The following is a 25,349-nucleotide window of genomic DNA, read 5'->3' on the forward strand; positions in this document are numbered from 1 at the left end:
AAGGGTAGGACAAAAACACACCTGAATTATCATATTTTGGGTAATTGTTTCTTCAAATCTTTACAAGACCGACTGACTTGAGGGATGTAGTGGGTGTAAAATATTGAATCAAATGTTGCACTTTATTTTCACTCTCACTTTTAACTTCACGATGCGCACATTTACAAGTGGATCGCCAATATTGTCTCCAAGTGCATTTTGGGTAAAACTCGTCCACCAACGTCATCATCAGTCACTTGTCAGCAAACCAGCATCTTTACGGACTAAGTTAACATGAGTTCACTGCACATCAGCATGAAGGCGGAGCGGCAAAGCCAGAAGAAAAGGAACAAGGAGGTGAAGGAAGATGTGAGGGAGTCAGCAGTCGCTATCTGCTCCAGGGAGCAGCAGACCTGCTGCCTGACCAGCAGCCCCCTCCTCACCGGCGCTGGACACTGGAAATGGAAGCAGCAGCAGGTCTGGTCCCGCTGCAGACCGCCGTGATGAAAACCTCCTCTGAGATGTTTCTGACTCAGTCGGCCTGGGGTCCGTTTCACAAAGCAGGTTTAGTGAAAACTCTGAGTCTGTTAACCCTGAAATGAGGGAAACTCTGAGTTTTCCGTTTCACAAAGGGAGGTAACTCAAACCAGAGAAAGAGGAGTAACTCTAGCCTGTTTCACAAAGAGAGGTAACTTAAGCTCTCGGTCAGTTACCGTAGTAACAGATGCTCTGAACCTAACCTGGTCAGTTACCGTAGTAACAGACGCTCTGAATCTAACCTGGTCAGTTACCGTAGTAACAGACTCTCTGAATCTAACCTGGTCAGTTACCGTAGTAACAGACTCTCTGAACCTAACCTGGTCAGTTACCGTAGTAACAGACTCTCTGAACCTAACCTGGTCAGTTACCGTAGTAACAGACACTCTGAACCTAACCTGGTCAGTTACCGTAGTAACAGACTCTCTGAACCTAACCTGGTCAGTTACCGTAGTAACAGACACTCTGAACCTAACCTGGTCGGGACCAGGTTTATATGAATGAACCTGGAGTTTCTCTGCGTCTCCGCCTCTTTCAGAGCCACACGCACATTTGATTTCCTCATTCATTCAGTCAGCAGGCGAGTTTTGGCGAAGTTCTGCCGTCTGTCATTAAAAACAGAGTCAGTATATTAGAAGTCCATTGTCACGAACATGGCATGTCCTTTTGATGAAGACACCATTGATGAAGGTGCAGAATTAATGCGCAGAGAATTAAATATTCGTCGGGAGATGGTTATCAGACCACGTAATACATGTACATTATATACATAGTCTCATTACAGGCAAACCAATATATGTTAATCCTTTATTTGTTATTATTTTGATGATTGAATTGTTTAATGATTTCATAATATATTCTAATTTTTTTAGATTTTTTATTTGGGGTTGTCATAAACTGTGAGCCGTAATCATCAAAATTATAACAAATAAAGGCTTAAAATATCTCACTTTGCATGTAGTGGGAAATAATATTTGTTTCAAACTTAAGTTGAATTTACTACGAATGAAGTTTTCCAATATATTAAAATTTTCAAACCTCCACCTGTACATTATTACATGAATAAATAAGAGCATAATACAGGGGTCTCCAACTCCGGTCCTGGATCCACCTATCCAGCATGTTTTAGGTGTCCCCCTGCATGAACACACCTGATTCTAATCAATGGTCGTCATTAACTTGTCATCAAGGTCTGGACAGTTCTGTTGCTGACACAGCTCCTTGTATCATGGTGTGCTGAAGCAGGGAAAGATGTAAAACATGCTGGATAGGTGCTCTCCAGGACCAGGGTTGGAGACCCCTGGCATAATATGTGTCTGTATTGGTTCAATACGGAACGCAACTTTTAATTCCCAATTACGGAACAATTCCGTATTTCAAGGGACGGGTGGCAACCCTACATAAACCTGTCCAAGCCATCAAGGAGTTCCACAGGATTGCAGGTGAATGATGTGGAGATCTGTTAAATTAATTTTATATTATTCTGTGCTGCGGTTTTACTCTTTTTTCGAAAAACATGTTCAAATTCGCCGTATGCGCGCATTAAAATCTCTAATTCCATTCGGGTTAAAAAGGACACGGCGTGAAGTATGTGGATCTTCAGATGCAAACTATCGTTTCCTCAAAGGGATTTTGTAAATTGAAATGATAAATAAAGTTTAAAATTCAAAAAAAGAAAAGGTATGTCGCTCTTTTGTTGTCGCCGGTTGCCATGGTGAATCCTTGTATCAGCGCTCTACTGATGATGGCTTTTTATTTCCCTCACGCTCGCGCTTAACTCCAGGTGAAACTACTTAGAGTTGAGTAAATTACCTCAAATCTGCTGTTCTGGAACCGAAAACTCAGAGTTTCCTATCTCAGAGTAGATCAACTAAGAGTTCAGGATTAGACTCAGAGTTTGTTGAACCTGCTTTGTGAAACGGACCCCAGGGGCCTTATGTACTAAGAGTGCGGCGCACAAAAAACGTGCGTACGCCACTTTTAACGCTCACGGTCGGATGTACAAAGAATGACGTGAACGTAGAAAGCTGCGGTCCGTCACTCACACATTAAGGCTGGTTCACGCACTTTTCTGAGGTTTTGTCCGTTGGCGACACTCACTGGTGATGCAGTGAAGTGCAGAATATGAGGAAACCTAACGTCAACAATAAGTTCACGACCACGTGAAGGACACGACAGTCCCCACATCACCAGATAAGTTACACAAGAGTGGAGCTGCAACAATCTCACAATCAACCACATGATCTGAACAAACAACTAAAGGAGCTCAACGATGGAACCCGCAAATCCTGATGGAGCTTTGGCTCCGTTAGAGGAACCTGCTGATGCAGGATCAGGAGCGAGTCTTCAGGGACCAAACTGATCTGCTGGTCCAGGACTAAGACTGGACCATCAGCTGGTTTAGTCTGGACCTGCTGGTCCAGGACTAAGACTGGACCATCAGCTGGTTCAGGTACCAAGAGGATCCTCCTGGATCTCTGCCTGAACTGGACCAGCTGCTCCGGTTCAGACCAACATGATGCGTCAGCTGGAGCTGCAGGTCGGACATCTGTCTGTCGTCATGACGACCGTATGGGAGGACTACTGATAAAAGCCAGATCCTAAACATCCCATAACTGTGTCTGGACAGAAATACATTAAAATTAATTTTGAAGCAAAAACCGGTGTTGTGCCAAAAAGTGATTGTCTGCCAGAATCTGATTTCTTCTGATTTGTGGCCGCGGGAGCGCGCACAGCAGCCCGCTGAGCGAGAGCGCTAAACCGTCAGATTTCAGATTATGAAGCTCAAGAATGAGATCAAGTCATATTTAGGCAGAAACAACTTTTCATTAACTGTATTTGGCCTTCAATCACTTTTTGGCACGACACTGTCTCTCCTCCTGCGGATGCAACACTCCGAGTTACAGCAACTTTGCTCTTTATTTCTCACGTTTGCACCTCGATAATCCCGTCGGCACAAATTGTCTTTATTTCTGCAGCAGAGGAATCAGATCGTGATGCTTCATGTTTTAAATATAAATGTATTTTGTTCACATTGTTATACTTATGAGAGAGGTGATCGCGGACATCCATGTGTAAGACTCAATAAACGTGTACATTGGTCTTAATCCGTTAGTATATAATATGCATGACAATAAAGCAGAACGAGGAGCCGTTTTTCATCCACCAAAAATTCTGGTGTCGGTTCTTAAAATACAAACAAGAAAAGCAGAGTGTAATGATGCCCTAACGCTGCCCATAAACATTAACAAACCCGTACGATCATAATAAACCACAACTCTTCACCGAACGCAACGCAAAGCAAAGAACACCATAATGTAGGGGTCAAACTGAATCCCAGAAGGGCCGGTGTCCTGCATGTTTTAGATGTTTCACTGCTTTAACACACCTGATTCTAATTAATCATCGTCACCAACTTGTCATCAAAGTCTGGATAGTTCTGTTGATGACACAGTCACTTGTATCATGGTGCAATGAAGCAGAGAAACATCTAAAACCTGCAGGGACACCGGCCCTCGAGGACCGGAGTCCGACACCCCTAAATGCCCCAAAATGAATTATTTATTCCAGCTCAGAGCATTTTCTTGTTAGGATGAGCGGTTTTTAATGGATAATTATCTTCATATCATATTCAAACATATATTTGAGGGAGGAGACGGGGCGGAGTGTTGTGCTCCCGCATGTGCGCTCATATCCACGATGATTGGGATGTACAGAGAAACCTGCGTGGATTTGGGCGCACGCACAGCTTTGTACATATGAATTTTTGTGGTCTTGTTAATTCCACGCATGGATTCAAGTTGAAATCCACGCACTCTTAGTACATGAGGCCCCAGATCTTACTATCTGAAGGTTAGCATTAGCATACCAAACAGAGGAGAAGGTGAAATATTTAACCAACAATGTGGAAGACCAGACATTGGATACATCTGAGCTACCAAGGTTTTGTATGAAAGCTTTGTTTCTGTCTCTCTCTATTTGTTGTTTTTATTTGATAGGTTGAGATTAATCTTGAAAATGACCAGGGGCCTCATGTACAAAGACTTGCGTGGATTTCCTACTGAAACATGGCATTCGCTTAAATCCAGAAAACGTCCTACGCACAAAAAAATCCAGATGTATGAAAGTGTGCGTAGGCATGAATCCAAGCACATTTCCTTTGTACATCCCAATCAACGTGGAATTGAGCGCACATGTAGGAGTACCAGACTCCTCCCTGTCCACGCCTCCATTTAAATATGCACATGTATTTAAATAGGCCCTCGAGGGCCGGTTTCCCTGTTTAATTGCACCATGATACAAGGAGCTGTGTCATCAACAGAACTATCCAGACTTTGATTACAAGCTGGTGACGATCATTAATTAGAATCAGGTGTGTTGAAGCAGTGAAACATCTAAAACATGTAGGACACCGGCACTTCTGGGATTCAGTTTGACACCTGTGACATATTTTTTTATTTTCTTTAATATTCTTTATTTCATTCAAAAAAATAAAATAATTCAATATAAATACAAATGTTCTTAATTCGTGAATGAAAAGCAAGCAGAAAGAAGAAGAATCTTATCTGATCTGCCCCGTTTTCCAAGAAATAACTTCACAAATAACATAAATTAATCATATAATCTGTACATTAATGGAATGAAAATGCTTCCTGTTAACGTACACATATTCATCCAGTGATGGTGCTTTTATAGCAATGTGTGTGCAGTCGATAGCTCCGATTATATTAGGAAAACCGGCTAAATATTCTTTCTCTTCTTACTGCGTCATTTGTGATATCTTCTAACACTGCCAAAGCTGCCATTGTTGTTAACGGTATTTCTGCACCACTTTGCTTTTATATCCACTCGTGTAATTGCAGACAGTTGAATGTGTTAATTGTTCATCAGTGTCTCTGATGTGCACATCACTCTGAGGGCTAATTGTTTTCACATTATTAACAGTTTCCCAGCATCACCACTAAGTGTCGCCAACGGACCAATAGCTGTGGAAACGTGCGTACGCCAGCCATGAAGTTGGCGTCGGGCACCGCACATTTCCACGCTCATTTCACTCTTGATTCATCTGAACGTTTGCGTGGAAAAGGGCGTACGCCATGTTTTTGTGCGTACGCACCCTTTGTACATGAGGCCCCTGGTTGTTTCTTTACAGTCAGGAATTGTGCTCATCAGATAATCACCTGAACAGGGACTTGAACCCTGGACTCTCAGATTAAAAGTCTGATGCTCTTCCAGCTGAGCTACTCAGGTCACATTTGGAATGTTTTCTTTCCTCTTTTCTTCATGTTTTTACAAATATAAGGCATTTCAGAGGTTTTGAAAAGTCCTGGAAGAACTTTCAGTGGTTGTTCCTCTTAAACATGACAGGAAATGCTACTCAATTCTGCTTTAAACTTTGCAGGTTTTTACAAAGGAAATCCTGGATTGCTCCAAATGCTCCAAGATGAGTGATTTTCAACTTCAGAGTGTAGAGTTCACCTTCTGGATTGCAGATGGAGGTTCTGTGGCTTAGTTGGTCAAAGCATCTGTCTAGTAAACAGGAGATCCTGGTTCAAATCCCAGCAGAGCCTCTAAACTCAAATGTCTTGAGACGCCTGAAAGATCAAATATCATCAGTCCTGGTTCTGGCAGCATTTCTCACACTTGCTTAATTATAGCAGAGTACTTTGTCAAAAGTACTCTTGTTCTTAGTGGATGTTCTCTGTTTTGTAATTATATTGGAGAACTTCTAATGTCTCCTTATTTTTGTAATAACCAGAGAGGGTAGCTAAACCAAAGTGTCCTCTAAAGGTCGAATGTGAGTTAGGAGACCAGATCTAACTATCTGAAGGTTAGCATTAGCATACCAAACAGAGGAGAAGGTGAAGTCTTTAACCAACCATGTGGAAGACCAGACATTGGATACATTTTTTCCACAAAGTCTGTGTTTTTTATCATTACATGAGTGATATTGTTGATTCTTAGTGTAAAGGCTCTGCTGGGATTTGAACCCAGGATCTCCTGTTTATAAGACAGGTGCTTTGACCAACTAAAAGAATACATTCTAGCACTGGCATGGCAGCACGTGTGTCCAACTGGACTCACAGCAGGTTATGTTCATATGTGAGGCCCCAGTTGTTTCTGGTAGGAGGAATCACCATGGAGACAACGTAACTGAGAGGTTAAGTTGATGGACTGCTGATCCATTCTGCTCTGTACACAGAAGTTGCAGAGGTTAGTGCTCTAAACATAGCACAGTGAGGTGGCATGAAGCTGTTTCATAGCTATAACATGGAGGCCCTGTGGCTTAGTTGGTCAAAGCACCTGTCTAGTAAACAGGAGATCCTGGGTTCAAATCCCAGCAGAGCCTTTAGACTCAAATGTCTTGAGATTCCTGAAAGATCACGTATCTCTCGCTGCTGGTTCTGACACTATTTCTCTCAAAAGTACTCCTTCTCTTAGTGAACGTGGATGCTCTCTGAGCCTCTTCTTCTCATATCCTGCAAAAATGTCTAAAATCATGGAATTGGTTAGCTCGTCTCTCAACGCAATTGACCAAATCTTTCTCGACGCGAGGACAGGCCAGTGCATCCAAGTGAGCGCCGTGGTGCTCGAACCCGTGGTGCTACTCAGCTATTATCCTTGATGTTATCAGCCTGGTACCACCATGGTTGAACTATCAATGTCATCAAAACATGTTGTTGTTTTTTGTAAATGATATCAGGTGCTTTATTATAAGACATGGGTTATGCAAACTGTTTGACATAGAGAGTCGTGGGTGGTTTCATCCGCTAAATGTCCAGGCCTGAAGAATCTACATCAAGTCATACAAGATTCCACTGCAGCCTGAACGTGCACAAGGGTGGAGGAACGTTCATCGCTGCTTGCAGCTTTAATTAGGGCCCGAGCACTTACAGTGTGAAGGCCCTATTGTATCTCTAGGAATTTTTCTTTCTTTCTTTCTTTCTTTCTTTCTTTCTTTCTTTCTTTCTTTCTTTCTTTCTTTCTTTCTTTCTTTCTTCTGACGAAAGGAGGGCTTTCTTTTCCCCTAAACGTGCCCCAAAAATCACCAAATTTTGCATGCAAGCCAGGCCTGGCGAAAAATGTGATATTTCATGGTTTGCATTAATGGGCGTGGCAAAATGACATCGAGAGTCGTGGGTGGTGTCATCAGACTCGGTTTTGAGTACTTGAACTTCATTGGTGCAAATTATCCCCGCCCCTTCTTCTGATTGGTCAATATTTCATAGTTCATATTTTCTGGCATAACTTTTGAATGGTTTGACATAGAGAGTCGTGGGTGGTGTCATCTCTGATATGCTTATGGGGGCGGTGGCCGTGAGTGCGAGGGCCGTTCATCGCTGCTTGCAGCTTTAATTATCTTTGTGTCTGTGAAGCGTCTTTGAGATCTTTTAAAAGCTCTCTATCAATGAAATTGAATATTATTTGATTATTATGCCCTCTATGATTAAATTGGTGTTAATTAAACAACTTCAGACATTAAAAGGCCAGAAATGGCTCTGTGGTGCAATGGTAGCGCGTCTGACTCCAGATCAGAAGGTTATGTGTTCAACTCACATCAGGGTCAAAATTAATGTTCAGTTTTGTTTCATCCATCCTCACGAGTTCACCAACCAGACTAACTTTAGCTGCAACAGAAAACTTTGATATGTACCTGGAATTGTTTCCAGGTACAATCCTTTATGTAAAAATTCCTGTTACTGATTTCTCTTCCTAACTGTATGAGGTGTAATGACACATTTAATGGAGATGCCGGTGATTGACCCGGGGCCTCATACATGCTAAGCATGCGCTCTACCACGGAGTGACCCGCAATCGTTCAGACGCTTCAACGAAGGGAACGGGGACCGTGCACAACGAGACTGGAAATGATCATCCTACGGATGTTTGACAACAAAGTGGTAGCCTATATAAAGGAGCATAAAGGGTGGGCCGCCCCTGTCGTCAGGTAAGGGCATTTGCTTCGAATGAGATATGAGGAAGGAAGAGAATGAATAAAAGAGGTCCCATGAAAGACAAACATAATGCATGAGCCGGGGCAGCTTTGGAAACATTATGGAAGACGGCCTATCCTGCAGCACCTTTGAAGTGTACATTTCCGGGCATACACAGAGACAAATGAAGTAAGCTCAAAGCTCAAAAAAACCCACAGATTAGTTTTGAAAGACATTTTAGTTTATGGTTAACAACTGTAAGTCTTCTTGAATGTTAAAACATTAACCCACTAGCTCCACCACCAGAGGACAGCAGCATCACCACCAGACCCCAGGAGCATCACCAGCAGACCCCAGGAGCATCACCAGCAGACCCCAGGAGCTTCCACCACCAGACCCCAGGAGCTTCCACCACCAGACCCCAGGAGCTTCCACCACCAGACCCCAGGAGCTTCCACCACCAGACCCCAGGAGCTTCCACCACCAGACCCCAGGAGCTTCCACCACCAGACCCCAGGAGCTTCCACCACCAGACCCCAGGAGCTTCCACCACCAGACCCCAGGAGCTTCCACCACCAGACCCCAGGAGCTTCCACCACCAGACCCCAGATTTGGTGGCTTTTTGGGCACATTTAGGGGGGCAAAAAGGCCTTCCTTTTGTCAGAAGAAAGAAAGAAAGAAAAAGAAAGTCCTACAGATACAATAGGGCCTTCGCACTGCAAGTGCTCGGGCCCTAGTTCCTAGTGGAACAGGTTTGTGTACTAAATATATCACAGTGAGGTGAAATAAAGCTGCTCCAGAGGTAGAATGGACTTGTTGTGTCAACAGGGTTTTTATAACAAGTTGAAGACGTGTGTTGAGGAACCTGTGGCTTAGTTGGTCAAAGCATCTGTCTTGTAAACAGGAGATCCTGGGTTCAAATCCCAGCAGAGCCTTTAAACTCATGAAGACAAAGGTAAGGATGTAACTCCTGGAATGTTTAAAACCATGTACATGTGGAAAAAAAGTATCCAAGTATCCACACAGTTGGATAAAGTTCTCTCCTCTGTTAGGGAGGAAACTGTTTGTCAACAATTACAATTACAATTCTCAGTGTAGTAAGTGCTCATCAGTGAACTGTCGTTGGCTGACCGTCACTCAGTACGTGCACATGCAGCGATTCAAGGTGGTTGGAGATCTGATCAGATAATGACATGCAGAAGATTGGATCAACTTGTCTGATTACACATGCTGTTCTGAGATCAGATTGAATAAGCCACTGTAACCAGAGCATGGCTGACTCCGTGACGCTAGGTGGCGCTGTACCCGAGGTAACCATTTCAACAAAGAGCCACTTCCGGTTGACCTCCGCTTATCAACAACAAGAAAGAAAGATGGCGTCCGAGCACCTCGACGAGGCTACCGCAGCCTACATTTCTTGCATTATGTACCTTTTAGTGGTAATGATGAAAAGAACAATGGATCTTTTGACTGCAGTCACTGCAAATATGATAAAAGAACGACGCTTGCGACGCCGGCGGCGAGTAACACGTCCAGGGACCATAGAGAGCCCGGACCAGTCGATGGATGCTGGAGCGTTTCTGTTTCTAAGGAGGTCTCAACGTTCATGCTGGATGCGGGTCAGGAGCAAAGATTGGTGGGAGCGAGTGGTGCTAAAGGAATTTAGCGACGAGGAGTGGAAAGAGAACTTTCGAATGAGCCGCAGAACCTTCGACAAGTTATGTGGATTGATGTCATGCGTTCTGAAACCCGAGGACGTGACTGTTCGGGCACCGGTGCCGCTTCAGATGAGGGTGGCCATTGTTCTTTACAAGCTGGCCAGTTGTTCCGAGTACAGGGTTGTGGCAAACCAGTTCGGCGTGAGCAAGTCTACTGTGAAAAAGTTTGTGTACATTTTTTGCAAAGGAATGGTGTCGTCAGTCCTCCAGAAAATTATCGTGGTTCCCACTGCAGAGGAAGCCAGCGCCATTGCACGTCGGTTCGAGCAAAAGTTCCACATCCCCCAGATAATCGGTTGCATCGACGGCACCCACATTCCTGTTTTACCACCAAGTGAAGGCTACAAGGACTTTGTTAATCGAAAAGGATGGCCTTCCTATGTCCTCCAAGCTGTGGTGGACGACACGTATCGGTGAGTTGTGGGAAAATACATTTAAATACTGTGCAGGATCTAATTTGAACCAATTTTTACAGTCGAGATAAGAAAACACACCTCGAAAGAGAAATGTAAAAGATTTGTCTTCATGTGACCAAGTATACACACAAATGGAAATATTTCAACTTTTGTGCAACTGATACACACTTTGTTGTTTGTTTGAATCACATTTATTCCTAAATTCATTTTGACTATTAATGGTGGTGAGGGGATACTGTGAAATGCCAAAATATGCACCGTTTTTGAGCGTTAAAGAACGCTTTGCCACCCACCCGCTGTGCAGTCTGAGCATCATGAACTTAATGCGGCTATTATGTCTCATAGGTTTTGGAACATAAGCTGCAAACTGCCTGGAAGTGCCCACGACGCAAACGTTCTTAGGCACTCGGCGTTGTTCAGCCATGCAGATCAGCTACCTAAAGTAAGTCGTCCTATACACTCCAGGTATCTTACTGGACATGCTAAGTCAATATTCAGTATTACCTCTGCATATTATTCTTTCTGGGACCTTAATGTGCAAATCACTAGACTACCATCAAACGCAACACACTCTGAAATTTATTTTTCATTATTATCTTGTCTTTTTCACTCAGGGCCTAAGGGAAATCAACGGTGTTGCTATCAACCATTTCCTTCTGGGAGATCCGGCTTATCCTTTAATGGAGTGGCTGATCAAGGGGTACACCCATTCCCCACGCATCACCCCTGAGCAGGAGTCATTTAATGTCTACTTAAGCTCTGCAAGGACCACTGTCGAGATCGCCTTTGGGAGACTGAAGTCACGCTGGCGAGTTTTGCTCAAGCGAAGTGATTTTCATTTTACATTCACCCCTCATGTGATAGCTACATGTTGTGCGTTGCATAACCTGTGTGAAGATGAGAAGGACAGTGTAAACCCCACCTGGACCGATGAGGCTGCTGCTTTAGCCGCCGACCTACCACAACCTGGTGCCCGTGCCCACAACACAGACACAGCAGGTGGTCAGAACATCAGGGAGGTGCTTACAGATTATTTGAGCACAAACTTCCCTCTGCGCAGACCTTTGTTTTAGCATTTCTGTTAGCTTCATCTTTTGTTTCTGTACAGCACACTGCATCTTTCATGCCATTAATAAAATCATTTCATGCATCTTGTTACTCAGTACCTCATTACAATGCTGTGCAGTCATGTAGAAAAATAGGAGGGAGGTGGTTATTATTTGAAAATGTCCAAATCATGGATCACTCCAGATTTACAGAGATCTTCAAAAGAAAAATTATATAAAAGTTTTAATCCCAGTCCATTAATATTGCAGTTTATAAAAAGAACTTTCACAAAATTAATACGCACTGAAAAAAAAAACAGAAATCCCGAAATTGTATAAAAACCACCTGGAATCACATTAATGAACTCTTGAATAATTGTTTTTTTACTGTTATGTTTTATGTGCAAAATAGACTAAACTTTTTTTTTTTTTTTTACAAACAAAGAGCTAGATATTAGTGTTGAGTGTATTTTTTATTAAGATACAAAAAAACAAAACAAAACTATATACAATCAAACATGTGTAAAAAAAGATAAATTAAATATGTGCAAAAAAGATGACTTAAACGTGCAAAAAAAGCTGAATTAAAAAAAAAACAAATGTCTACAGGTCGCGGTACTTGGATGGACCTGGGAGGGCACTGTGGTAGCCTGGGTAGGCTTCCGGGTCGGAGGTCATTGGCGAAGAGGGGGTGGATGGCGTTTGTGGCTAGTACGCCGGGCTTGATGGGCCTGGGAGGGCACGGTGGTACCCTGGGTAGGCTTCCGGGTCGGAGGTCGTTGGCCTTGGCCGTGAGGGGGTGGATGGCGTTTGTGGGTGTGGGTGGTACACCGGGCTTAATGGTCTTGGGAAGGCCAGATGATACCCTGGTCGTGGGGTGGAGTTCCTAGGTAGGTGGGAGGTGGGTGCCGGAGGCGTCAGTCTGTTGATGGAGTCCAGGACTGCGCCGAACAGTCTATTTGTCGCTCTTATCTCCCCGATAAAAGAGGCCAGCATCCCCTCCTGGCGCTCGTCGCTCTCCCTCTGACGCTCGTCGCTTTCCCTCTGACGCTCGTCGCTCTCCCGATGACGCTGTTAGGTTTAAACATCAAACCCAGCTTTTAACAAAGAAAAACACCAAAGACTTGGAAATGAGTTTTTAAATGGGCTCTTGCAAGAGGGAAGCAAAGCCAGAGCCTTCTTGAGCAACGGAGCTCTCTGTGAATGCTGCTGATAGTGCTTCGACATTCCCTCAGTGCATTGCCCTTTTATTGAGATTTCAAACAGGAAACTTTACCATATTCGGTACACAATGAACAATTAGAAGAAACAGATGGAGAAACAGATCAGATGATTGTTGAAAAGTCATACGTATGACTTTTCAGTTAATTAACAACTTATCTGTGGTGTGCAGAGCAACAGACATCCTTTTAAGAATCCTTAAATGGTCAAGAGGTTATTGTTGTCATCAGATGGTCAACTAACAATGGGATAGTTGTTTGGTCAGACCAAACTCAGGAAGAGCTGGCCTGTCATCTGTTAACATGTGATAACCAGCAGCCAGGGTACAAGTCTTTAAGAACCACGAAGGTCAAAGGGGTCAAATGAGGCCCCCTCTGGACAACAGGAACTACTGGACAACTGCACAATAGTCAACTGTTTTGACAGAGCGGACAACCCCCCTAAATACCCGCAGGAAATGGTCTGTCCTGTGACTTCTGTTAACAATAGTAAAGATGTGCAAACCGCAGCAGTCAGCTTTCTCTGAGCTGACCTAATTAAGCCTATTCCGATAGTTTTATAATTTCATAAGGACAGACTTGTTTAAACACTTCAGATTAATCTCACAATTCCCTCCTGTTGTTCTTATGAACCTTCAACTAATATCCGTCCATCAGGCTTAGGATATGAGCATCATACTATAAGTTCAACATATGAGAAATATCAAGGGGAAAGTGTATAACATACTTAATGCAAATTTACTAATGCAACTATTGACAAACAAAATGAAACAGTTTACATTCTGGTGCCATCATGGACATTCTCGTCATTAATTCTGTTGGGGTAGCCACATTCTTCAGGTTAGGTTTGTTGGAGTTGCTGGTAATGGACTTCAGAATACTGGACTAATGAAGTTTGGATGGACCTTTGGACCATCGCACGGAGACACGGAATGATACAGGCAGTAAAAACACAGAACAGTACCAGAACAGTAATGAATGGAATCATAATTTTAGTCATTATGTCAGTCCAGTGTCCTGAGATCAGCCAGGACCAAAAAGTGGTACCTGCTGAGCGCCTGTCTTCTGACACGACTTTGGCCAACTGACGTAATTCGGCTATAGCTGTAGTAATATTCCCTTCAGTACCGGTTTCATCAGGGATGAATGTACAGCAGTGTTCCCCAATCATTGCACAGACTCCACCATCCTTAGCAGTTATCAAATCCAACACAGTTCTATCTTGGAGCTCCATTTCTCTAATGGCAGCCATTTCAGTTGCCACTCCTCCTAAGGCTTTAAGAGTGGAGTTAATGAACAGACCCATGCGATAATTTATAGTCTCAATCCTTAACATGGTCTTTGCGACTCCCAACTGGGGAAGGGCTGACAAAACTATCTTTTGGCTTGTTGACCAGAGTTTATGGTCATCGGGGACATCTCTACCCCAGACTGAGTCATGGGGGAGGATACCTGTGGCACGTTTAGTACGTGCGGGGGTATGGTGTCCACGAAACACAAATGCGTCTTGAACCAATCTTACCATCATACATCTACCTACCCATCCTGGTGGGAGGAGTAGATAGATTGAGTTGCCACACATCCAAGAGATATCATCTTGTGGGTCAGTCCCAACTGCATCAGGAGCTGCATAGTACTCAGTACAAGTGGCATTCGTGGGCAAAAATGTTTTGTCAAATTTGGTCGGGTCAGCTGTGTTCCGGCCGCAAGCGGCTAGATTAATGGAGCACTTAGAGATTGGGACTTCTCCTACGAATGTGGGTTTCCCAAAATCTATTTCGTTGCTGTAACAGACTGCTTTAAGGTGTTGTGGGAACGGTATTTCCTGTATCATGATTGGGGAAGACCAATCGTATGATAGGAGATGGCTAAACCCACGGCCTTTATTAGCTGGGGCCGTGCTGTTGAATCCTTTAACGTAATTTAGCAAATAGCCTGAGCTGTACCTGGATTTCAATATATCAGGGTAGTACGAACCATTGCGTGGGTCTATGGGAATGGGGTGTACTGGTGGGCTACCTGCTGACAAAGGCATTCGGCTACACACATAGCAATTAGACATGTTCTGTTCCTTAGCTATAAACCCAGCAAAATTGTACCACATGTTCATTTCAAACCGAGTCTTGGGTTGTTTGACTTCATACCACTTGCGGATTGGTATGGCCGCTATTGATCTCTTCTCTCGGGGCTCCTCTTCATTCTTCTCCACCAGGAGCCAGATTGTGGTCAAGAGGACCACAATGGCCATGATGATGAGTGGAATTCTCATGATGGCAGTGCAAGGGGGCACGACCCGTGGCTGGCGAGTAGGCGTCAGATGAGTTCTTCGGCGGACAAAGGTTTTGATACCGTCCGACTTCCGGCCTACTCAGGGTCTGGAAAGTTTTTTACTAGTTTGCACTGCGACTGGTGAACCCACGTAGATCGTTCAGCAATCTTTACTGCTGTCGGGGTCGTGATCTGGACGACAAAAGGGCCGTCCCATCGGGGTGATGACCACGTCTTTCGTTTCACCACTCGAACCAGGATCTGGTCACCTGGTTTCAGCAATTCCTGCGTAGAAGGGAGAGGAGAAAGCGGCAGCTTACAGGAACTTTGAACATCTTTCTCAGCAAACAATTTACTCATCCACTTCGAAAGGGGATCTGCCTCTTCGGTTTTCTCTTGCCACGGCTCTCCCTCCCATAGGGGGAGTTGGAACGGGCGACCATGCACTACCTCAAAGGGTGTGAGCCCTGATGGGTTTGGAACGATTCTCATGTACATTTTGACTAATGGCAGGCATTCAGGCCATGGTTTTCCAGTTTCTTCCATGGTTTTTCTGAGCCTTAGCTTAACAGTGCCATTAGTTCGTTCCACTAGGCCTGCACTTTGTGGGTGATAGGCACAGTGGTTCTTTAGATTGATACCTAGGTGTTTAGCCATGTTTTGGACTACAGTGTTCACAAAATGTGCACCATTATCACTCCAAATTAATCTTGGAATGCCATGTTCTGGAATTATGTGTTTGCAAATGGCTTTAGCTACTGTGAGTGCGTCAGCTGTTTTGGCCGGGACTATTTCAACCCATTTGGATAATGAGTCAATTAACACTAGGCAATACTTGTATTGCCCACTTCTGGACAGCTCAATGAAATCCATATGGATAACTTCAAATGGATATGTCCCTTGGGGACACTGACCTCTTTTAGGTCTCATATTCCCTTGCGTGTTGTGCCTGCAACATGTTAGGCAGCTCCTACAAAAATTTTTAAAGTAGGTATTTAGACCTGGTGATGTATGGAATATTTCATGTACCATACTTTGCATCCCTCCAGTTGAGACATGGGATTTCCCATGGCTCAATTTAGCCACCAGGGGGAACAGATTTTTGGGGAGTACAGGTTTGTTTTGCACTACATAGAGGCCTTCTAAAGTTACAGTAGCACCCTCTTTCAGCCAAATGTCTTTCTCTCTTTGCGGAGCATTGTCTTGCATGTCAATTAAAATTTGAGTTGGAATGGTGTCCATTTGTGTGTTGGTCATGATGTCAGTTGTGGTTTTTTGAGCTGCTGCTTTGGCCGCTTCATCTGCTTTGGCGTTTCCTTTGGTGATTCTGTCGATTCCTTTGGTGTGAGCCCTGCATTTGCATACTGCTATTTCTTTGGGGAGCAGTACTGATTTGAGGAGTTCTTTCAATAAGGCTGCATGTTCCACTGGTTTCCCTGTGGATGTCTTCATTCCTCGCCGGTTCCATTGGGCGGAGAATACATGGAGAACCGAGTGTGCATATTGGCTGTCTGTGAATATTGTGACTATTTCTCCTTCAAACAGTTGACAGGCTTTTGTCAAGGCTTGGATTTCTGCAGATTGAGCTGATTGGTTGGACGGCAGTGTTTCAGCATGCAGAACTTCGTCATCCGTGACTACTGCATAACCAACTTGGTTCTTTCCTTCAGGTGATTTTGAGGCTGATCCATCTACATAGACATATGTACTGTCTGGGATGGGCGTGTCTAGTAGGTCAGGTCTTGGTTTGCAGCAGCTGTCTGTTCTTTCCACACAGTAGTGAGGGTCGCCGTCTTCTTCTGTTGGGAGAAGTGTGGCTGGATTCAGAGTGTTGCATCTCTGCAACGTCAGGTGTGGTTGGGATAGCAGTGTTGCAGTAATTGACAGGTGTCTAGCAGGCGACATGAACGACATTTTAGTGCTGGTGATTAGCATATCAACAGCATGTGGCACTTTTAGGGTGAGGGGGTGAAACAACACCAGTTCAGCTGAGGCCTGGATGGCCAATGCAGCTGCGCACACTGCTCTAACACAAGAAGGCAGTGCAGCTGCTACTGGGTCCAACCTTTTGGAGTAGAACGCTACTGGCCTTAGTTTGTCCCCAAATGTCTGTAGTAGCACTGAGGTCATGAATGTACCTTTACAGTCTACTGTCTGGATAAATGCCTTGTTGTAGTTTGGCAGGGCCAGGACTCCAGAGTTCAGAATCACAGTTTTCACCTCCTCAAATGCTTGGGTGCCTTCTGGGGTCCATGGAATGGGGTCTTTCATTGACATTTCCACGGTGTAGATGAGATCCAACAGTGGTTGTGTGAGCTCTGCAAAGTTTGGGATCCAACTTCTGCAATAATTGGTTAATCCTAGGAATGCCATCATCTGCTTTTTGTTAGTGGGTTTTGGACAATTTCTGATGGCTTCCCTTCTGTTCTCGGTCAGGCTCTTTCCTGCTTGAGAGACATTGTGTCCAAGGAAAACCACTTCCTTCTGGCAGAATTGGAGCTTCTTTAATGAGGCTTTGTTTCCAGTTTCCTCCAGGTGCTTGAGCAGAGCAATTGTTTCTTCTTTGCATTCTTCTTCTGTTGGACTGGCTATTAGAATGTCATCTACATACACCAGAATCTGGGTCATTGGTGAGTGTTGATGTGTACTCAGACATGCCATTATCTCCTGAGAAAAGATTGTTGGGCTATCACAAAACCCTTGGGGAAGACGGGTATATGTGTACTTGTGGCCTTCAAATGTGAAGCCGAACCAGTGGCGGGCCTGTCGATTCAGCGGAATGGAGAAGAAGGCGTTGCTGAGGTCTACCACGGTAAAATACTCTTGTTGGGGTTTTAGCTCGTTCAGCAACGTGTATGGATCTGGTACACAGGGGGCCCTTGACTGGACAGCAGTGTTGACATGTCTGAGGTCATGGACTAGTCTCCATGTTCCACTTTCAACCTTCTTGACCGGAAAGATGGGGGTATTGCACTCGCATGTGGGATCTTCAACTAGCACACCCGCTTTCACCATGTCCTTAATTACTGGTCTTATTCCTTCAATTGCATCTGGTTTTAATGGATATTGTTTTAGTCTAGGTCTATGAGAGGTCTTAGGTGTGATGACTACTTCCTTGGCTGTAGTCATCAGTCCTACATCGGTCTTTGATGCTGACCACAAGGTGGCTGGGACACCAGGGAAATCTTCTGCAGTGTGGCAGATAAGGTTCTGATGTCATTCTGTCAAATGGGTCTTTGCCTGTGCCACAGTGGTCCAGCTGAGGGCTGTTCTCTTTACTAGGCCATATTCTTTGGACTCATATTCAGCAGTTTTTGGTCCAGTTTGTGTCCATTTCTTTTCTGGCATGCTCTTAAATGTAAATGCTATTTGGCCTAGGTCTTTCCAGCGTCTCCCTGGTTTTTTGGAGAGGGAGATGTGTGGTGTGGTGTTTGGCCAGAAACACCAGAGGGTTCTTGCTTTGGTGGGCATACTGACTGTAACCCATGCATCTCCACTGGTGGTGGTGAACAAGTGGTTAACTGTGAGCGTTTGGGGGCCCAAGTGTTCAAACTTGTGGTCGTACTGCTCGTCTCCAGGTCCAACTCTCATGGTGACGTGGAGAGGCCACTTGGTTTGATGTTCACCTTTTACTGCACTGATTTTGCCCTTCAAGGCGCTTACTACTGAACCGGGACCCCCAGATATGGGGTCCAAGGTGTAGAACTTTTTTGGTTCTCCAATCCCTTGGATCGCATGGACGTTTATCTCGTTACTTAGATCATCAGTGGCTTTCCTGGCTTCTATCCCATCGTCGGTCGGGATTAGACTGATCTTTAATTTCAATAGGAGATCTCTCCCTAGAAGGTTTACTGGACAGTGTGGACTTAGCACAAACTCAGTTGTACTAACATCTCCGTCTTCGTCTTCGAAATCAATTGGTTTGGACCATTTCAGTAAACAGGTGTGGCCCCCCGCGGCGACTACTGTGATCAGCTTTTTTCCTGGTTCTACTCCTGGAGCTTTATCTTTCAGAACTGATTTATCGGCACCGGAGTCACACAAAAACCTTTTCTTGAGGGGCCTAATCTTAGGGTATAATATGGCTTCTTTGGATCTGATGAGTTTAGAGAGCACAATTGGGTCAAGTCGAGGATGTCAACAGGGATAGGGGTCTCGTTGTCATCATCCCTTTTTTTCTCCACTGGATTCTTTTGGCGTCATTCTTGGTGGTCACCGTGATGCGGGTTTTGTGGTGGTGGACGCTTTTCTTTGGGAGTCTCAGAGCAGTCTTTAGAGTAGTGACCCAGTCTGTGGCAGTTGTAGCATTTGACAGGCTCGGGGCAGTCTCTAATATAGTGGCCTAGTCGATGACAGTTGTGGCATTTACCATTAAAACGTATTGGTCTTCTTGAGCGTCCTTCTCCGGGGCGATCAGACTTCCTGGGGAATCTTTTATTTTCTTGGTAAAGAACTTCTTCTTCTTCTTCTTGATCTTTCTCTGAATGGGTCAGGGCTGCTAGAGCTTGGGCCAGGGCGTGGACTTGGGTGGTGGGGGAGGTTTTCTTCTTGTGGACTGTCTCAGCATGAGCAGCCCACTCCATCATTTGTGCCATGTTCTGGGTGCGATGGGTAACACAGTGTTTGGTGATGAAACCTGAAATTCGTGGGAGGAAGCCTGCCATGATGCTTTGCTGTAGTTGTCTTTGGTAAGCACCTTCAGGATCCTGGTCTTCCTCCAGCCCACTATGGGCTTTGAAGATCTCTTCCATTCTTCCTCTGAACACATGGACATCTTCATCTTCCCTTTGGGTGGTGGTATTGATTTTACCATAATCTGGGGCGGCGGTCCAGGCGTCGCGGACTCGTCTCATCACTTCATCCACCCGTCCTCTGAGGGCATCTCCTGGTTGTAAAATGTCGTTTTGGTTATCCCTTGGGTTAAAATTTCCTTTAACCCTCGTCCAATTGTGGCCCAAGCTGGTTCTGAAAGCTCTTTCTACCTCGATCCCATTTAGTCCATATGAATCACAGAGTAGACGGAAATTTTCGATCCATTTGCCGGGGGTAGCAGTGGGGTCCCCCAGGCCTTTGCAGGCATCTCTGCATTCGGTCTCAGTCCACGGGCGAAAAACTCTCAGGGTCCTGTCCTGGTCATTGTCGAGACCATAGTGGGGGTTTGCGACCTGGACTAGGGGGTAGAGCTGGGATGGTGGTGGCCCAGGTTGAAGTTGAGCGGGTGGATATGGTGGTGGGTCTTCATAACCACTTGGGACAGTGAGTAGAGGGTAAAGCCTGTCTTTTCCCTTCATCTGTCGCCGATTTCTGGTCTGTACTGGTGACCAAACCTCGTTTCTTTCATGGGTTGTGGCTCCCTCTAGTGTGCGGACTACAACTGTAGGTAAGGCGTCATGTTGTGGAGGTGGGGCCAGCACTGGGATGGGCTGTGGGGGCGGAGCCAGCACTGGGATTGGCTGTGGGGGCGGAGCTTGCACTGGGACCTCATCGGGCTGGGCGCTGCGTGTGCGTGCGCCTGTCTCCTCATCTGCTCTAATCCTCATCATATAGCTTTCTTTTTTCAACATTTTTCTTTCTTTCTTCGCTTCACGATCTGCTTCTCTTTGTCTTGCTTGTACAATCCACACTTCAATATTCTTCAACTGTTTTCGTATTTTATCACCCGCTTTGCCATTCGTTACCCTCTCTTCATGCTGCAATGTTCTTTTTATTTCAAGCAGTTTAGAAATGTCAAATTTACCATCAAAACCATGTTTCTTCTGCCACTTTTTCACAGGTTTGCAACTTTCAGGAAAACGTTGCATCATAAACCGTGTATCTGGTGGTAACTTTTTGCTGGACTTTTGTCCCATTTTGAACGTTCAGTCAGTTTTTCTTTTAGCCTTAAATTATTTTTTATCTTTTAAGTCCTGTATATTTTTCGCACAATATTTTGTCACAATCTTTTATTTACCTATTTCAGGGACGTCCCGTCAACTAAAAGTTTTTTGGAATATTTTCTTTAGGTTCACCATAAGTTTTAGTTTAACCCCGTATTTGCTATTTTAGCGATCTTTGTTTTAACTTTCTTCCAGTTCATACATTTTGTGTTGACAGTTTGGTTTTTAGCGCTGATTTATTTAGTGGGCAATTCAAACTTTTAGTTCATATTTTTAGAAACCACAATATTGTCAATAGACAGTTTCAATCACGAACATTTAAACAAAAAAAACATTACACAAGACAAACATTAAACAAAAACCATTAAAAAAAACATTCCCAAGAAACCTCCTCTCGGAATTCTGTACTTCGAAAAGTCCCCTGACTTCACAAAGCCGGTCCTCGACCGAGTTAGATGTTGGTCTTACGCACTGCTCTTAAGCTAGTATTTTTAAAAGTCCCCTGACTTCAAAAAATCGGGTCCCCGACCCGCTGCCAAACACTGTTTTCGCTAACCTCTTGTTAGTATACACAGAATTTTCACTTGTATTTTACACAAAATACTTCAATACCCCACGTATTTTAAATAAGAGGAGGTCTTACCAGACTCAGGTGTCTTCCCTGGCTCGGAAACCCGTCACTGGACTCCGGACCAGCGCAGGACCAACTTCTGTTAGCCCTGTTCCTAAAGTCGGAAATTTTCAGGTGGCCTCTTCGGTCCTACGCCGTTCCCAGTCACAGATCTTAGGTCCCGGATTTTCAGCACCAAAAATGTTAGGTTTAAACATCAAACCCAGCTTTTAACAAAGAAAAACACCAAAGACTTGGAAATGAGTTTTTAAATGGGCTCTTGCAAGAGGGAAGCAAAGCCAGAGCCTTCTTGAGCAACGGAGCTCTCTGTGAATGCTGCTGATAGTGCTTCGACATTCCCTCAGTGCATTGCCCTTTTATTGAGATTTCAAACAGGAAACTTTACCATATTCGGTACACAATGAACAATTAGAAGAAACAGATGGAGAAACAGATCAGATGATTGTTGAAAAGTCATACGTATGACTTTTCAGTTAATTAACAACTTATCTGTGGTGTGCAGAGCAACAGACATCCTTTTAAGAATCCTTAAATGGTCAAGAGGTTATTGTTGTCATCAGATGGTCAACTAACAATGGGATAGTTGTTTGGTCAGACCAAACTCAGGAAGAGCTGGCCTGTCATCTGTTAACATGTGATAACCAGCAGCCAGGGTACAAGTCTTTAAGAACCACGAAGGTCAAAGGGGTCAAATGAGGCCCCCTCTGGACAACAGGAACTACTGGACAACTGCACAATAGTCAACTGTTTTGACAGAGCGGACAACCCCCCTAAATACCCGCAGGAAATGGTCTGTCCTGTGACTTCTGTTAACAATAGTAAAGATGTGCAAACCGCAGCAGTCAGCTTTCTCTGAGCTGACCTAATTAAGCCTATTCCGATAGTTTTATAATTTCATAAGGACAGACTTGTTTAAACACTTCAGATTAATCTCACAACGCCCTCGCCAGAATTCCCTCGTCTCGTTCATCTGGTCGCACAGGAGAGCGACGTCGCTTCCCTGCCGCCTCCGACGAGGTCTCTGAGCACTTATCTCTGAAGACAGAATTGGTGTAAAACTTATTACATGTCCTAATGTGGGTATATTTTTAAAAATAAAGAAGCATTGGTTGTTGCAGCCAGCATATTGCAGAACTTACCTAGTAACTCAGAGTTGCTCTGCAGCGGGGAACTGCACCTTGAGGTCCCAGCGACCGGGCAAGCCTCTTCTCCATGCTCTGCTGTGTCAACATGGCCGCCCATCTCGGTTTCTGCTGTTGACTCCATGTCTGTTGCTGCTTCTGCAGAGGCTTACAAAAATGAAAAATGATTTATATCTTAGTCATTTTATGTCAGACATATGGATTTCTGTGGTCTAGTTGTCACAATAATCACATTATTGGTTCCATATTATGTTCCTTGCAAATATAATCGTGTCTACTTTCATTAAATTGTGTTTTAGGTCCTTTGTTTCATAAACAGTTACACCAGGTTCATTTTGACCCTGGAAAACAGCTGTGATTGGTTTTAAGTCAGTGTTCTGATTAAACCTTATCAATACAAACGTGTTTTCATTAAACTCAGACAATAACCCCCCCCCAAAAAGTACTGTATTCCCAGTTATTCATAGTCGTTCAGAGCATGCAAGCCCATATGGTGTGTGTGCCCCCAACCACTCGCCTATCAGGGGTAAGCAAAACATTCTTTAAACAAAGGCAACACGTTTTAGCAACTAAGTTTGCAACTCACCTTGGTTGGCTGCCGGGAATCTGGAGTCCACCCCATTTTGTCCGGCTTGGGACAAGGGACGACCCCCAAGCAGGTCGTCTAAAATAGCGAAGTGTGGACAACTTGCCGGATCGTGTCCACTTCTATTATTTTTATGTTTGGCGCTAATATACGCCGTGCGTAGGTTCTTCCATTTAATCTTCAGCTGCTCCGGTGTCCTCGCGAAGCCAGCCTCAGCCATCGCTCTGGCAATCTTCTTGTAAAGGTCCGCGTTACGGCTTTTCCGCCCATCCATAAACCTTAAAATGTTTAATTCTTGCATCTGGCTAAGAAGAAACCGCGTCTCCTCATCTGACCAAAAATGGGTTCTCCCTGAAGACATGTTGAATGAATGAAAGAATGGGTAAACACGCACCGCCTCCTTTTCAACTACTGAGCACGCGTCGTCTCCTTTCACTTCCGGGTGAATCTCCTCCCCCCGGGGGAAAACCCCACCCGGGGGAAAATCTCGAGCATGCTCGATATCTATGTCCCCGTACACATGGCATTAACAAGGCGGTTGCGACTGGCTTATCTAAGTGCTGCAAGCGGGTTGATGAATCCAGTCTGATCAGATTGACTTGACTGACTTAAGGTGTTCACATGCAGTTTAAAAGTCAGTATGATGTGTGCAAATGATCTCCAACCAGCTTGAATCGCTGCATGTGCACGTACTGACTGCCAGGGTTTTTGAGAAAGCTTTAAACCAGTCAGGAGTGCATAGAAAAAGAGAGCTCTGTTCATTCAAATGTCAATTATCAATCTTCTCCAAGTCTATGGTCTCTTTTTAAGAGGATGCCTCTCTGGTGATCTGCCAGGCCCGTTAAAGCTTGGTTGTGTTTCCTTGACGTGCATAAAGCTTGTACAAGGTTGAAAAATGGAATGGCGACCGCCATCCAGCACATGGGTCTTGAACGTGTTAACGGTCGGCTTATGTACGTTACCCAAGCACACCTCTCCTATCACCACCCAGCCCAGATCCAGACGTTGGGCAAAGGGAGCATCATGTGGTCCGTTTATCTGCCGCCTGACCTTCTGTGCTCTGAGCACGTCTCTTCCGAGTAGCAGAAGTATTTCAGCCTCTGGGTCCAGCTCTGGAATGTGTTTGGCAATATGAAGGAGATGAGGCTGGTGCAAAACTGCGCTGGGTGTTGGAATCTCCATCCGGTTGTTCGGGATCTCAGGACACTCAAGGAGTGGTGGAAGGGACATGAGGACTTTGCTATCCAGTGACTCGATTTGGTATCCCTCTGCCTTCTTGCCATATGTTTCTATAATGCCAGAGCAAGTTCTGAGATGATATGAGAATGGTTCGCTCTCCACACTGAACACCTCGAAGAACTGGTCTAGCTAAAGAACGATTGCTCTGGTCATCAAGAATTACGTAGGCTTTGATGGCTTTGTTCTTGAAACCCTTGGGATAAATCTTTACAAGGCAGATCTTAGAGCATGAATGACCCCACTGACCTAGGCCACAAACTTCATTGCAGCTTGTCGTAACATCAGTCACGTTAGAATAATCTTCTCCCTCCCCGCCATTCTCTTGTGGATGTGGAGGAGCGTTGACGTTCTGAGGTGATGGGCCGAGATGCATGGCTGCATCATGATAGGTGCTGTCACATTCAGAGCACTTCACAGAAAATGTGCAGTCTTTGGCAAGGTGGGAGGTCGAACCACAACACTTGAAACATATTCCTTTCTCTTTCAGGAAGGCCTTTCTGTCCTCGAGGAGTTTGTTTCTGAATGTCCTGCATTTTGTAAGCGGATGGGGTTTGTTGTGTAGTGGGCAGTTCTTGTTAGGGTCGTTGTTGGTCATAGAGACATCTGTTTTGTGTACTGTGATGGGTTTGTTGGTTAGCTCGTCTCTCAACACAATTGACCAACTCTTTCTCGACGCGAGGACTGGCCAGATGTCCTGGGACCAGGGGTTGGGAATCACGCCAGTTAGGAGACCAGATCTAACTCTCTGAAGGCTCTC

General features: G+C 44.6%; 1 protein-coding gene and 5 non-coding genes across 6 annotated transcripts; 5 read left to right on the plus strand and 1 right to left on the minus strand.

The window, feature by feature from the left end:
• Positions 1-5,693: 5,693 nt before the first annotated feature.
• trnak-uuu (transfer RNA lysine (anticodon UUU)) lies at positions 5,694-5,766 on the minus strand. Its single transcript has one exon. It is a non-coding gene; the product is annotated as a tRNA-Lys (tRNA).
• A 247-nt stretch (positions 5,767-6,013) lies between these two features.
• On the plus strand, positions 6,014-6,086 carry trnat-agu (transfer RNA threonine (anticodon AGU)). Its single transcript has one exon. It is a non-coding gene; the product is annotated as a tRNA-Thr (tRNA).
• A 705-nt stretch (positions 6,087-6,791) lies between these two features.
• On the plus strand, positions 6,792-6,865 carry trnat-agu (transfer RNA threonine (anticodon AGU)). The gene has a single exon. It is a non-coding gene; the product is annotated as a tRNA-Thr (tRNA).
• Positions 6,866-8,011: 1,146 nt separating this feature from the next.
• On the plus strand, positions 8,012-8,083 carry trnaw-cca (transfer RNA tryptophan (anticodon CCA)). Its single transcript has one exon. It is a non-coding gene; the product is annotated as a tRNA-Trp (tRNA).
• A 1,227-nt stretch (positions 8,084-9,310) lies between these two features.
• On the plus strand, positions 9,311-9,385 carry trnat-ugu (transfer RNA threonine (anticodon UGU)). Its single transcript has one exon. It is a non-coding gene; the product is annotated as a tRNA-Thr (tRNA).
• A 678-nt stretch (positions 9,386-10,063) lies between these two features.
• LOC133451756 (uncharacterized) lies at positions 10,064-11,657 on the plus strand. The gene is made up of 3 exons (XM_061730897.1): positions 10,064-10,581; positions 10,930-11,026; positions 11,199-11,657. Exons 1-3 carry the CDS (start codon positions 10,064-10,066, stop codon positions 11,655-11,657), a joined length of 1,074 nt encoding a protein of 357 aa, XP_061586881.1.
• The last annotated feature ends 13,692 nt before the right edge of the window (positions 11,658-25,349 follow it).

The sequence above is a fragment of the Cololabis saira genome, chromosome 10 (assembly GCF_033807715.1).
Source record: "Cololabis saira isolate AMF1-May2022 chromosome 10, fColSai1.1, whole genome shotgun sequence".
Taxonomy (NCBI): Eukaryota; Metazoa; Chordata; class Actinopteri; order Beloniformes; family Belonidae; genus Cololabis; species Cololabis saira.

What these genes read in the sequence shown, in the direction of transcription:
- LOC133451756 (XM_061730897.1), top strand. Translation starts at nt 10,064, where the DNA reads ATGCGGGTCAGGAGCAAAGATTGGTGGGAGCGAGTGGTGCTAAAGGAA. An exon ending in GTGGTGGACGACACGTATCG is followed by an intron (nt 10,582 to 10,929) that starts GTGAGTTGTGGG and finishes TATGTCTCATAG; the next exon opens with GTTTTGGAACATAAGCTGCA. An exon ending in ATGCAGATCAGCTACCTAAA is followed by an intron (nt 11,027 to 11,198) that starts GTAAGTCGTCCT and finishes TTTTTCACTCAG; the next exon opens with GGCCTAAGGGAAATCAACGG.